This window comes from Athalia rosae, chromosome 3 (genome assembly GCF_917208135.1).
Source record: "Athalia rosae chromosome 3, iyAthRosa1.1, whole genome shotgun sequence".
In the NCBI taxonomy this organism is placed as follows: Eukaryota; Metazoa; Arthropoda; class Insecta; order Hymenoptera; family Athaliidae; genus Athalia; species Athalia rosae.
This window is the reverse complement of record NC_064028.1, coordinates 2,482,891-2,494,180: the sequence shown is the minus strand read 5'-3', so window position 1 is coordinate 2,494,180 and position 11,290 is coordinate 2,482,891. Positions and strand designations below refer to the sequence as shown.

At 42.9% G+C, this 11,290-nt stretch overlaps 1 protein-coding gene across 11 annotated transcripts in view; it reads right to left on the bottom strand.

The window, feature by feature from the left end:
• Nucleotides 1-358: 358 nt before the first annotated feature.
• LOC105686338 (serine/threonine-protein kinase tousled-like 2) overlaps nucleotides 359-11,290 on the bottom strand; it is a 25,254-nt gene continuing 14,322 nt past the window's right edge. For 3 of the 11 annotated variants that reach the window (XM_048652829.1, XM_012401028.3, XM_048652830.1), the window contains 14 exons: nucleotides 10,467-10,661; nucleotides 6,689-6,779; nucleotides 6,349-6,611; nucleotides 5,649-5,882; nucleotides 4,787-4,879; nucleotides 4,089-4,550; nucleotides 3,810-4,013; nucleotides 3,613-3,704; nucleotides 3,347-3,494; nucleotides 3,139-3,250; nucleotides 2,809-2,947; nucleotides 2,611-2,722; nucleotides 2,372-2,479; nucleotides 359-2,255 (listed from right to left, as the gene is read on the bottom strand). In XM_048652829.1, the coding sequence (XP_048508786.1) occupies nucleotides 2,034-2,255; nucleotides 2,372-2,479; nucleotides 2,611-2,722; nucleotides 2,809-2,947; nucleotides 3,139-3,250; nucleotides 3,347-3,494; nucleotides 3,613-3,704; nucleotides 3,810-4,013; nucleotides 4,089-4,550; nucleotides 4,787-4,879; nucleotides 5,649-5,882; nucleotides 6,349-6,611; nucleotides 6,689-6,779; nucleotides 10,467-10,661 (2,475 nt within the window). In that variant the 3' untranslated portion in view covers nucleotides 359-2,033. Of the gene's footprint in view, nucleotides 2,256-2,371; nucleotides 2,480-2,610; nucleotides 2,723-2,808; nucleotides 2,948-3,138; nucleotides 3,251-3,346; nucleotides 3,495-3,612; nucleotides 3,705-3,809; nucleotides 4,014-4,088; nucleotides 4,551-4,738; nucleotides 4,880-5,648; nucleotides 5,883-6,348; nucleotides 6,612-6,688; nucleotides 6,780-7,017; nucleotides 7,233-7,443; nucleotides 7,722-8,172; nucleotides 8,925-10,466; nucleotides 10,662-11,290 lie in introns of those variants that run through there. The other 8 variants (XM_012401033.3, XM_048652835.1, XM_048652831.1 and 5 more) reach the window with 7 other exon arrangements.

Sequence of the window (11,290 nt, the reverse complement as noted above, 5' to 3'; positions counted from 1 at the left end):
TTACTGAGCTATAATTCTGGTAAATAATTGAGCTTCAATTTATATTTTTCAGAAGTAGATCACTTGTCTCTGATAGTGGTACCCGCCTCGATACGTCAAATATCCTTTTATTGGCATGTGTTATATTCAACAGGGTTCCTACCACTTCCCTCTGTCTCTTTGAAAAAAATTTGAAGGAAAAAAAAAGAAAGACCCAACAAATGGAAGGCTTAGGCCAACAATAATTTAAATGCTATCTAGGATAATAAAAATTCGTCCTACTTACAAGCCTTCCTTTATCGGTGACTGAAATGGATCGGTAGATGGGAAACAGGGACGGGCTTGGCTTCTCGAGTATAACTGAAGTGGATATAGTAGACACTGTTCAGACTTGTAATGTATTCTCCTCTGACCACACTTTGACAATCATGTTGGTAGCGAGACATCGCCGCTGTGCCTACATCTTACCAACAAGTTTACAACATTTTAACAACTTCTTCATCTTCTTCTCTCTAGTACTCCCAAAAGCTGCGATTTGTCGACAGACGCGACTATAATACAAAGCAAGGGCACTTGATAAAATAACTTAGTCTCCTATTTCATAATTATCTATATATAACGTACATATATAAAACAAATTATAAGTAAAGAAACTATAATGATTGGGTTGGTATATAATTACGATGCTTACTTTAAAATTTAAACGCCCGATTATATGAATCTGTTCAGCACGAAAATGACTATAACGAAGCGAGTGAAGGAATCCCTCCCTCATCGTCTTCGGTAGATTTGGGTAGAGACGGCAGGTGGGGGGTGAGGTGAGTTGAGTTGAGTCAAGTTGGTTTGAGTTTGATTGAAGTGAAGTGACATGAGGCGAGGTGAATTCATCCAAGGAAAAAGATGCGGCAGATATGAGAGATGCTTGACTTTCTCACGCTTCAACGCAAGGAAAGGGATAATGGTTGTCGGGGTTGTTATTTGTTTCTTTTTCACATTGGGAGCATGAAATCAATTGTATCTTCTTTCAACCCGAGCTAATCCTGTAGCTAAGAGCCCCATCGTTTCTCCAGAATAGGAACACAACCAACCAACTCTCCACGTGTGTGTTAATCGTTATTATTCATGATATAAGTAATAATATTAATATTTGAATAAAGTAACATGAAGTGCGGTCAAATATTCATGGAATACTTGACTGCACGGCGGTCATGCGAGGATAGAGCCACCACAGTTGTCGATGCTGTCCGTCCTTTTTTTTCTTTTGTTTTTTTACACCATATATATATGCATATTATATTTATTAGCATATATATATAAATATATATATAGTATAAATATATACACGCACTCTTAGCTAACAATCTTTCGTCACACATTCACGCATACATAAAGTCAGAAGAGAGGAACCGTTCCATTAGGCAGAGTCTTTGCTCCTTCGGTACTCTGTATTATTTTTAACCATTATTAATTTTTTTCTTGTCTTTTACCCCCAAAAAGCTTCACGCGTCTCTCTGTATTTTCTTCACCGAGTAGCACTTCCACTGGATTTTCTCCTTTGAATTATCATTATTATTATTATTTTTTAGTCAACTACACTTTTTAATTCACAATGACTTATCACATATTTATCTGTTTCTCTTTTATCATTTTCATTCCTCTTCTTTCATTATTTTTCATTTTCCTCTGCTTTTTTCTTCTTTTAACACTATTTCAGTCAGCCCGCTGTTCATCGATTACAAGGAACAATAATACAATTGAATATTTACGAACACGTGTCGTCATGATGAATAAAGTAGCATGGCTCGGTTGTAAATAGATTCAAGCTCCTAGACTCGCAACGACCGCAGCACGATATTTTGGCAACTACTTCCTCCTAGATTCTTCTTCATCCAGGTAGGTTGCTAAAACGGTACAGCAGTTTCTCAATATTTACACAATTTACCTTTACAGGGAACGACGCTATCGTATCCAGGTGAAGCGGTCTCGTGCAGTTCGTCATTTAGGATTTGGCATGTATTGATTATACCCGAGGTATCGTTTCAAGTCTATTCCCACTACGAACTGCTAGACGCATTCATACCACTGAACATTCCAGTGGTAAACGACGTTTGCTGTTGCTGCTGCTGGATTTGTTGCTGCTGTTGTTGCTGCTGCTGCTGGCTGTTAGCCTGACGGTTATGCTTTGGCACCGGAGGCTGTAGGTATTCGTGTCGGGCCAACGTCAGCACGTCTATACGCTCCTCTTTCCTATACGCTAAACAGCTTCGAATAAAGCTCTGTAACAGTTATAAAAAAAATATCAGTGTAAACATAAAAGATTCGGGAACTATGGATGATTCAAAGCCAAATGAGTCGAAACGAATCACAGAATTGAGTTGGGATAATTAGTTACCTTAGCTTCGTTGCTCACTGTTGGTTTGTTGGCGAACTGAACCTCTGTTGCCTTTAGTATTGTATTTTCCTCTAAGATTGTTGCCTGCGACTGATTATGACCAAATGGCTGTGAAGAAAAACAAATAAAATAAAAAATATGGTTGGGCTATTGATCTTGTTTCAAAGATCCATCAGTGGTGAAGTGCAAATGGGAAAAGGGAAAATTCAATTCTTGGAGTGCAGTACGGATTTGTTCACCTTTTTGCCATAGAGACATTGATAGAATATAACGCCAACACTCCAGACATCAACCTTCGATGATATTTTTGGTGGATTTTTCCCAACAACGAAACACTCCGGTGGGAGGTACCTGAAAAGTATTCATTATACTTAGCATGATGAAGTTGAACTCTCTTTGAGTGTTTCTGCTACATTAAAATATCAATGACCGCATACCAGTAGGTACCAGCTCCTTGTGAAGTTAGATCCATTCCATGATCTGGATTGTAATTTTCTTCGTCCATAACTTTACTTAATCCAAAATCTGTGATTTTAATTTCACCACAGACATTTCCTTCGGTTAACAAAATATTACCTACAAAAAAATCAATAATTGATATTTATAGCATCGGTATGTTGAGTGTGAGAATAATGAACGGCTAAAAAGTGTGGACATGGCAAAGTGTACGTTATCAGTCCAGTGATTATTCGGAATTAGAGTCCTCAAAAACACGATGGGTAGATGTATGAGGTGTGAATTGTTATTAGTTCGAGTCCAGTCCTCACCTGGTTTCAAATCGTAGTGAATGACGGGTGGTTTTATTTCGTTAAGATACTTGAGAGCAGATACGACCTGCATCACGATTGATCTCGCTTCCCTCTCCGGTATAGTTTTATGCTGATGAAAAAATGTTTGTAGTATTAAAACCCATAGGTAAGGGACATCGAAGACATTGAGTTTCAATTAATTTTCTAGACCATTATAGATACCCACCTGTTTGAGGTAGAAATCTAAATCGTGACCATCGCAATACTCCAAAACTGTACAGAACGAATTAGCGTCAATTTCAAAGACATCGTATAGTTTTACAACTCTGGGATGATCTAGCGACTTGTGAATATTATATTCCCGTAGTGCGTGCCTGTAAAAAATATTTTGACATAACAAGATTGAGTTTATCCAAATTTTTTCCAAAGTTCATAGCTTCTAACTCTGTATCTAAACATGTTTCCCAATGAACATACTGGCGAATTACTCACTTGATATAATTGGCTTTTTTATCTTCTTTCCAGTCTTTATTAAGTTGATGTACCTTGCAGGCTACATAGCGTTGTTCTTTTAGATCAAATGCCTGTAAACAAGAATTTGAGAATTGTATAAGTTAAGAAGTAGAAAATCCAGCGAGCTGCAATAGAATGGAACAAATTGTTTGTTAGAGGCTCGATAGTAGACTTGCCTTATGCACTTCGCTGAAACCTCCCTTTCCTAAGAGCATGAGTAAAAGGTATCGCTCGTTGAGCACAGGATGAGAGTTGAAGCGTGATTGGTCCTCGTTGTGTATACGTTTCAGTTCTCTAATGTGTAAGTTGCGTTCCCTCTCAAGTTTTTCCATTTCAAGTTGCAGATCTGCATCTTCTTTCTTCAACGCGCTTTGTCTCAACTTTAAAAAATCGATTAGATGAGGTTCAATGAAAGTGAAGTGAAGTGGAGTGCGTGGTAGTAAATTGATCTTTACCTTTAGTATTTCATCAGCTTCGTAGTATTCCTGCCATGTATAAGAACCCGGAACTGCGTCAGGTTTGAGAAAAGTAGCTTCGGTACCATTATGCAATGACGGTTGAGGTTGGCTACGTTTTCGACCCGTCTCACTATTAGACGGCCTTTTTTTGAGAAGTAATTTTTTCTGTCTATCAATTTCTTCTCGTTCCGTCGTTATTTCTTCCTGCCGCCGCGCCAATTCTTGGAACGCGTATCCGTCGGTCCAATTTTCTTGAAAAGTAGCTCCTACCCTCTGAGTCACAAACTGACCCAGCCTCAGTCTATTTTGCATGCACTTTTGTCTAGCTTCCTTTTTTTCTATGTTTGATTTTTCTTTTAATAACTTCTTTACAACGTCTATACACTTATTTATATGTGATTTGTGCTGCTCGATCACCTTTTGCTGATTAGCCATTTGATGCCTAAGCTCCTCTGTTGTCTGAAAAGTTAATAATATAAATAGCTAATGTTGGCATTGACCAAAATGTATCGTCTTTAATTGAATTAACATAGAAAGTGATTTCTCTCGTAATTCGACATTACGAATAGTTTGAAGAAAATTTGTCATATCATTTAAATACTGAGCAAATATTATTGAATTATATCAAAATATTATTGGTTGCTTACACCTGAGAGCTGGTTATTGCTTTGTTGGCTAGAAAAACGTCCACTTACTCGGTTCAATTCGTCAATTTTATTATTACGTAGTTCCAAATCTGAAGAGGCTTGTGTTTCAAATTCTTGTATCCTCTGGCAAGTAAGCTCCGTCTGAAAATATCACAAAGAGCACTTAGTTCCAAGACCTTTAACCAATGTAACGTTAGATACATTTGTCAGCATAGTTTTATAAATAGCAGAGCTACCTTGTTGCACTTTGAACCAATTATATCAAATGACAACCCTGCCTAAGATTAATTTTCCGCAAATCCAAGAATCACACTTTCACTTTTCGCTGTTCCTGTGATTTATATTGTATTTCTTGCTTGGTAATCCCAAGTGTGGTTGGCAAACTAGTGAAGCAGTAATGCCGAAAATGTTGAGAATCAATCACGGGCAGCAAAGAAAACACCAAAAATGTATGCCACGTAAACGAGAAGAAATCGAAATTTTTTATCACCTTTACCTGTTTCTATCAGAATGAAACGTCAATTCCAAATCATTTAAATTGGTTTAAACAGTGTCATCGCAAGGTAGCTTCACTACTACAATGACAAATTACAACAACGTTACTGTTAGCCAGCGGTAAGCTAGCTCAGGTCTCTGCAGACACCTGACAAGAAAGTCCAATTACAATTTTAAAGTGAACAGTATTACTCAATTGTGATGACAAGCATGTAGCCACCTGAAAGTTAAAATGATTAACTAAAACTTCAAACTGAAGAAAAGTGAAAACATTTTCTTGCCCCAACAATGGACCTTCCACTGGATCTTTTACTACCCCGACGACTTTGATGTAACTTATGCAAAAAACTAGAGCAATTTGAAATGTCAGGCGATTCTTGTCAAACGTTTGCAGAAACAACCGATTGGTGCTTACATTTGGGGTGTTAGTCTTCGCTTGCCTGACCTGGCTTGTCCTAGGGAGGTTGGTAGGCCTTACCTGCACCTGCTTGCTGACCATCGAGCTCGCAGGCTGTGTAGAGGCCGGTGGAGGGGGAGGTGGAGGCTGTGGATGGGGTCGCGGTGGCTGCATCAACGAAGAAAATTCCGCCACCGAAGAATTTGGTGTCGTTACTTGTGGTGACAACAATTGCTGTGGCGATGGTGGGTACTGAATAACAATCAGGTCAAAGTATTAGCCGCGCAATCATTTGGCTTTCGGCAGCTTATGATCTCGAGACTAAATGAATGTATGTAAATATAAAACGGAAGCATAGGAAAGGGAACTAAAAATCATTACGTATCATGCCAGGATAATTCAACATTCACTTTGTAGAAACGAAACATCATCGGCTACTTTCTTCACTTTGTAATTTACAGTTTGCCGTGTAATTATAATGAAAAAAAAAGGTTCTACGCCATGTTTAGATGAATCCATCTAGAGCTTGAAAATTTATGGAAGTGATACAGCTCATTTCATGGATCGATTGCCCAAGCTGAAGATACATTGCTAGGCAAACGCTGTGATACCATCAAAGCAAACACGATTCCTTATTTCTTACACTTTGTGATAATGGCAAGCAGCTATGCTACAAATATTATTAAGATAAGGAATGATATGATATCTATGAACTAACCATGGGGTATCCTTGTTGGGGGGAGGGGCTCTTAGCTCCAGCTAATCGAATGGGGCTATTGCCTGGATGGTGCTTGACAAAGTACTCGTTGATCTTCTTGTTTTCCATGGCAGCGGCCGATCGAGCCCCCTTGCCCCCCACAGGTCCCCCTGGCACCCCCCCGACCCCGTCATCTACCTTGCGCTTTCTTTTCCTTTCCGAAGGAGTCCTCGGCACCTTCTCAGGCGTGTTTGGGTCCACCTCCTTGTCACTATGCGACGAGCCTGTCGATAATAAGAAAAAGTGAGTCTCCCATCTTAGGTTACTCTACAATCAAAATCTTCGAATATTATGTACTTACCGGTGCTCATATTCGAGTCTTGACTATGTACCGACTGACCAGAGTTTACAGTTGATTGGGGTGCCATCTGAATTTGTGATCCAGCAGACATCTATAAAATGCAGAAATAAAAACGTATTATAATAGGAGTGAGTAAATTATGGCGAATCTCAATGTCGTATCCAGGGACTGAGTAACAGATATTGAGATATGCGGTCATACAGATGGTGGATGAAGAAACAGACTTAAGAATGTTAAGGGAATGGAGATAGATGTAGGAAAATAATGGATAATTGTGTGTGTGCACGTTTAAATGTATGTACACGTATAGATATAGCAAGTGAGAGCACCTTCCAGGACGGTCTACGACAGAGCCCCATAATCACGTTTGCTGTTTGAGCGACTAGTCAGTATGTCAACCATTGGCACCAGTGTTAAAAAATAAAAAACACACCCGTCTGTATTGCAGATTGAACAAAATATGCAATATATGTTTAGTGCTAGAGGAATCACGACAAAATGGAGGACCCTAGTCAGAGGGGGACAGCCAGAAGGGCAAGAGGGGGGTAAGAGGGGGCAAGTCGAGCGGAGACCGGGGGGAGAGAGAGCAAGAGAACTTTGAGGGAGAGAGAAACGCGGGTTTGGTTCGGTTCTCTGTGATGCGGCGAGACGAAGTGTAGGGGGGTAAAGAGCCTCGTAGAATCGTGGGCTACGGTGCGGCGCGCACCGCGCGAACGGGGCAGTTTTACTTACTATGTATATACTCGGAAACTCACCTCTCTATGACTATGTATGTATCATTGTATATAGGTATTCATCTATCTACTTATATAGTACGTGTCGATATACTTGGTACATCGGAATAAAAAAGTCAGACTTTTGAATCATGATCAAAATCTAAATCCGGAATCCAAATACTCGTGTAGTCGAGTCGTACATATGATGCGTTGGTTGTTCGTTGATTGGTAAGTATGCCGAACACAAGTGCGAGTTCGTTCCGTTGCCTAGATTAACGGGCACGATAACCGAGCGGCGAGAAGCCGGGATCCCGTCTATCTGTTGCTACGTCATTCAACAATGACGTTTAGTTTCGACGTTGCGATACTCTACGGTTAATGAACGTTAGAGAGCGAGAGATGCGGTCAGATATAAAATGTGGAGTGGGGTGGGTGGCATAAGTATCGCAAATATGAAAGGTGTCGATCGCAGAGACATTGTATTTCTCCTGTCGGCGGAAGAATAAAATATCGAAAACTCACACGTCATGTGCACACGGATATTTGAATGAAACTGCACGTTCGTACAGCGGTGCGATCGGTGCAATCTGCGGTACGCCGATGCGTTCCTATCAGTTTTTTCTTGTTTGCGGGGTTGTTCGTACGTTCCGTGACTTTAGATAAACGGGAGTACCTAGTTATGTATTTTGGAAGGTGCGTAACACGTGATCGCCGATATTCGGATCGTCCGTGTGTACAGGGGAGGATATAGTCTACATATATACGAACCCAGATGAAATAGGGGCATGTGGGGTGCCGAGTTTAACCCCGGAAGCCAGGCGTAGTCGCGGCCATAACGTTCCGTCGTCGCGAGGCACGGCGAGAGGAGACGAGACAAGACGAGACGGTACGAGGCGCGAGGCAAGGCAAAGCGAGGCAAGGTAGGGCAAAGCGCGAACCGAGGCAAGTCGGGCAAGACCGATGCAAGCGTAGAGTCTCTCCTCTACTTCACAAACTCAACGCGACTCCTAGAACGACGGCGACAACGGTAGCGGTGTCGCGAATTGTTCAATAATCTCGATCTTCCGCCGAACGAGCAGCAGCGGCAGCGGCAACGGCAACGCCAGGAGCAGGAGAAATAACAGCAAATGCAGAATAAACGACGTCGAGTGTCGTCGTCGTGACGTCCGTGTGATTCGTAACGTTCGTTGCGTTCCCGTTCTCGTTTGTCGTCGTCGTCGTCGTCGTCGTCGTCGTCTCGTTCGAGGTCATCAATGGCCACGACATTCCAAGTACAAATGATAATGATAAAAATAATACCGCGGCCGTCACCGATACGGTCATAGTACGACAACCGACGATTAAAAATATAAATAATAAAAAACAACACGACGACAGCTAAAACGCCTAATCGAAACGTAACTGTCCAACCACCGTGCGCTCGCATACTACTAGGCAACGGAGTTTCTCCTACGTACGGCAAATGAGCAACGCGAGAATCCGAGATGCGGCAAAAGGTGCAACCTCCACCTCCCCGGCGCTACCGCCGCCCCGCGCGCCCCCGATCACAACAGAACGAACGAACGAACGAAACGAGAGGGGGATGCTAGGGACTGGGGAGGGAGGGAGGGAGGGAAGAGAGGAAGAGAGACAGCCGTATGAGACATTCCTTCGGTGAACGGCTCGGACACGCGTGTAAGTGAGACCGGTAAAATCAATGTGGCGGAGTGCTGCGGCCTTCTCTGAACGTGTGTCAGTGTCGGAAAAACAGAGGGAGCGAGAGCCATGCCGCGGGGTAGGCGAGAGAGGGAGACCGCCAGAGCAACCGGCCACCAACGTCACCCTCCCCCGGCCCGGCTTAAACAACGAACACACCGAGCCGCTGCCGCTGCCGCTGCCCCTGCTCTGGCTTTTCAGACGCTCCACTCGCTCCTCCGTTCACGTTTCTGCGTTGAGTTTTGGTTGTGAGATACGTGCGAGTTGATATCGCGGCTCAGGTTCGGTACGGTTGAAGTCGCGCGAGCGCCACGGCGACGATCATCGCCTTTGGATTCCCACCAGTTAGTCGGTTCTCCGTACTCTTTAGGTACGCCGTCGTCTTTTCACGGGACATTTCGTTCGCTCGTTCGCTCGCAGCTGGTCGCCGGTTATCTCACGTCTCTCGTTCGTTCTCTCTTCCCCTTCGAATCCTCCCTCCGAGTTTATTGTTTCCACGGTTCGCGCGTTCTCTCGTTAAACGCGAGTACACATCCCGTGTTCCTCCGTTCTTCGCTCGTTCCGAGGCCCAAGTATTTCGCGGATATTCGTTTACCCCGCCAAAACCCGTAATCCCAATAAGCGGGTGATCTCAGCCACCGCCGATTCCTTCGTATTCCGTTCAATTTTTCACCCCCTTTGCGATCGTCGCCTCGCGCACCCAACGGCCGACCCAACTCTATCAACGAACAACAAACACCATAAGCTACGAGCCGCTGACGCGCATACGGAAAATTCAACCACGCGTGAGAGAAGGAGACCGCCACAAGCAACCTATAACACAGGTGTACCAAATTACTGGGCGAATATCGATCCCTTCAAACGGCTACGAAAATTCGCATCATTTGCGTCATCGCGACACTACAATTTACTTTGCGATTTTACGATGATATGCACAAAAAAAAAAAAAAAATAGTGTTAAAACCAATGGTGAAAGGAAATTTGCAATGCCACGCCATATTATACGCCGACGAAGAGTATACCGTAGTGGGTCAAGGGCTCGAACGTTTAACGCTGATTTAAAATGCATCTTGGAAATTATTTCAACCTCAGGGTTCTTCCATATAGGACATTTTAATGATTGAATTATCATTCCCGTCTAATGAATTCATTCAATCGCACGATACTACACAGCGATCGGAAAGAGCGGAAACTTTTTTCAGTCTCCCTTACATCGGAAGATAAAACTTATCAAGGCTTTTTTCCTGCGCATTAGACGATGACGACGATGAGGAGGACGATGACAATTGGGTAGAGATCGGTTGGTCGCATGGAGGGAAAAGGGGGAAAATTAATGAGAAATAAGGTGTCTACAAAGGTGTGTGTACCTGAGAAAGCTGACCCTGGACTTGACTCGTGGAAGAGGACGAGTTCCTGTGGTCACGAGCAGGGGCATTGTCGCGTCGTGTCCAATCTATTCCCAGGGCAGTGGGCTGTCCGCACCTGCCAGGATTCGCAACCGCGGACGATGATTGCGTGCTGTTAACAGCATTTTTAGCAGGCGCGTTGTTGTTCGGACCACCCTGAAACGTCATACGCGTCTAAGCAGGTCGTCAACATTTCTCTACGTTTCTCTTTTCCCCTGCAGAGATTCAATCGAGTCCACAACCACCGGTCACATATCATGGCACATAATTGTATATCACGTTTAAAAACAATGCATGAAACTATCGGATCGAAAACTCTGTGCGAAGAAAAATCAAAGGGGGGGGCGGGGGGGGCGAAGAAAAAAAAATCATTCGTCTAACGAGATACGTTGCTCGAGGTCGGGGTTAAATTTTCCGAACTCTTCTTCTCTCCGGCGTGTTTCGATTCTGCATCACGTTGCGACGTGTCGGTAAAATCGAGATCCGCGATCTCCAGTATTTTCCCTTCGTCATCGGTCTCTGACAATCGACTCGAAATTACCGATTTTTCCGAAGCGAAATAATTTCAATTGCGTCACAACTGCGTTCTGTGCAGACCATGAAAAATCGTAGAATTATCTGCAACGGTTTTCACTGCGTGGCTTCGACTCTGATTGCATTTTTTTGTAATACACCGCACGTAATATTTCTTTCAATTTTACTACATCCGCAATTCTCTCTCCGTGTTTTTTAATATGCACGCACGGAACAGTAGAATATACATAACCCATACGTGTATACGTATT